The 2370-nt window shown below is 43.9% G+C and overlaps 1 protein-coding gene across 1 annotated transcript; it reads right to left on the bottom strand.

Annotated features, from left to right (window-relative positions):
* Positions 1-582: 582 nt before the first annotated feature.
* LOC308103067 (zinc finger protein RFP-like) lies at positions 583-1938 on the bottom strand (the record flags this gene model as incomplete). The annotated part of the gene is made up of 1 exon (XM_080452915.1): positions 583-1938. One exon carries the CDS (start codon positions 1936-1938, stop codon positions 583-585), a length of 1356 nt encoding a protein of 451 aa, XP_080309041.1.
* Between the last annotated feature and the right edge of the window lie 432 nt (positions 1939-2370).

Below are 2370 nucleotides of genomic sequence, written 5' to 3'. Positions count from 1 at the left end.
TACAGTTGCATTTGTTTCTGTATCACTCATTTGCATATCACATCACTAATTGTTGTAGTGGATGGTGTGATTGTAGTTAGTAAACTAGACACTGGGAAGGTCTCCGACTCACAGTACAATATGTGGAGGGGGCGGGGCTATGGGTGACGTTGATCACGACCAAACTAACTAACAAACATATCGTTCATTTAGTTCACTTTCATCGAGGCGACATCCTAAATGGTTTCTGGGATTGTAATGAGAAAAAGGGGCTGAGCTCAGCAATAGGAATGCCCAAAGCTGTAGGCTGAGCTACAGTGAAACTACGTCTGATATGCTGATGTTTTGTCTTTTGTGATACATTGAGTCTTTCGTTATCTGCTTGGATTTAGCCAAGGAGGATGTTTGGTTATTCTGAATGGTTGATACCTTGTGCATAAAGACATGTACTGCGAAAGCAATGTATTTAGGCTGTCTGGCCTGTATGTTGCACTGTTTGTTTTCCCCCATTAATGCACATGCAGAGTCAGCTTATATTTAATATGTGCATAATGATAATGTATTCCTGAACATTTTACTCGAGGGACAACTTCATGTTTTTTTTTATGTGGAATCTGGAGGGAATATGTTCCCTCCGTCCCCACCTCCCCCCAGATCAGTGTCCATGTTGACAGGAGAGATGATCAGAGGAGCAGAGTTTGTACCACCAGCACTAAGATGAGGATTGAAGTATGGATATAGTTTCTCAGTGAAGGTGCAACCAGTGAAAGAGTAGAGATGAACTCTGACCTCCACATCATAAAAGGAGACCAGACCTTCCTCATAATCCACAAACACTCCCACTTTCTGGACCTCCTCTCTTACAGGGAGGAGGACAAGAGGGTCAGCAAAAGCCATGTACTTATTTCTATTCCTCAACCCTATAGTCCAGTAACCATTGTTGGGGTTCAGTGTGATTGATCCCTTCCTGTTGATGGACTCTCTGGCCACTCCTAGACTCCACTCAGTCTTCCCTTTAACCTGAACCTCATAGTAAAACCTTCCTGAGGAGAAGCTTTGTTTTCCTAAGACACTGATACATTTAGAGAATCTCTCTGTGTTGGCTGGGAGATTCTTCCATATGTATCCATGACTCGCTTGTTTTCCATCCTCAGACAGTATGAGTTTGGGATGTGCTGTATCAGGGTCCAGAGTCACATCCACTGCATATTGCTGGATCCTCCACAGCTCAACACCACCCATCTTCTTTATCTCTTGACTGAGTGTCTTCTCCAGCTGAGCCACAGCTGTCCTCACAGTCCCCACATATGAAGCCTGATGGACATTGACTTTTGTCCAGTCCTTGGTGGGTGGAGGGGTGTTGATGGAGGTGAAGTTCTGGAGGAGGTGGAGGTGGTCTTCAGTGTGTGAGAGCTGCTTCAGCTCGGAGCTTCTCTTCTCTAACTGAGTGATTTCATTTTGCAGATCTTTGATGAAGCCTTCAGCCTGGTTCTCTGTTGTTTTCTGCTTCTCTTCAATCACATCAATGAGCTCAGCCTGGCTTCTCTCAATACAGCTGATCAGAGCAGTGAAGACCTGCACACTGCCTGCTATCACTGTGTCTGAATCTTTCCTGCTGATCTCTACTGAGTGTTTGACCTCCTGAATCTTCACTTGTCTCTCCTGGATCATCTGCTGGACTTCAGCTTCTGTCTTTGCGTCATATTCTTCTTTCCACTTGTGACTCCTGAACTGATCAACCATCTCAGAAATTGAAGTATTCACAGATACCTCTGGTCTCTTATTGAAGATCTTTGTACACAGTGGACACTGACAACCATCACTAGTGTCCCAGTAATGTGTGATGCAGGTTCTGCAGTAGGTGTGTCCACATGGAGTGGTGATTGGATCAGTGAACACATCCAGACAGATAACACAACGTAAACCCTCTTCAGACAGCAGACCGCTGGCAGACGCCATTTCTACACCCTGAGATTAAAAGAGCTCCTCACACTCTGTGTAATCAGCTTTTAAGTCAAGCTGACTGGAATCTGACATCATCAAATATGACATCAGTCTCTAGCCCAAATAGGGAGTTCCACACGACTCCAGACTGGCCAACCTGAGCTTTCGAGATGCCGTTTTTAGGAAATCTACATCCTACTATAAATGCAGGATGTAAATATCACTAAACAAGACCAGGTTCTGCCAGACCCAGAATATATTCTGCTCTAAATGGGCACAGAGCACTACGTCACGCTAAGCTTGGCCAATCAAAAAGAGGGACAAGTAAGCACCATGTATGGACGAAACCGTTTTCCCCTATTTTTTTTTCTTTCTTTTTTTTACTTATGTTGCTATATTATCAATGATTTTCAAACTTTTTTCATGTCAAGGACCCCCAAAATAATA

This window comes from Gymnoscopelus braueri (assembly GCF_963280865.1).
Source record: "Gymnoscopelus braueri genome assembly, chromosome: 16".
Taxonomy (NCBI): Eukaryota; Metazoa; Chordata; class Actinopteri; order Myctophiformes; family Myctophidae; genus Gymnoscopelus; species Gymnoscopelus braueri.
This window is presented reverse-complemented; position numbering and strand designations above follow the sequence as displayed.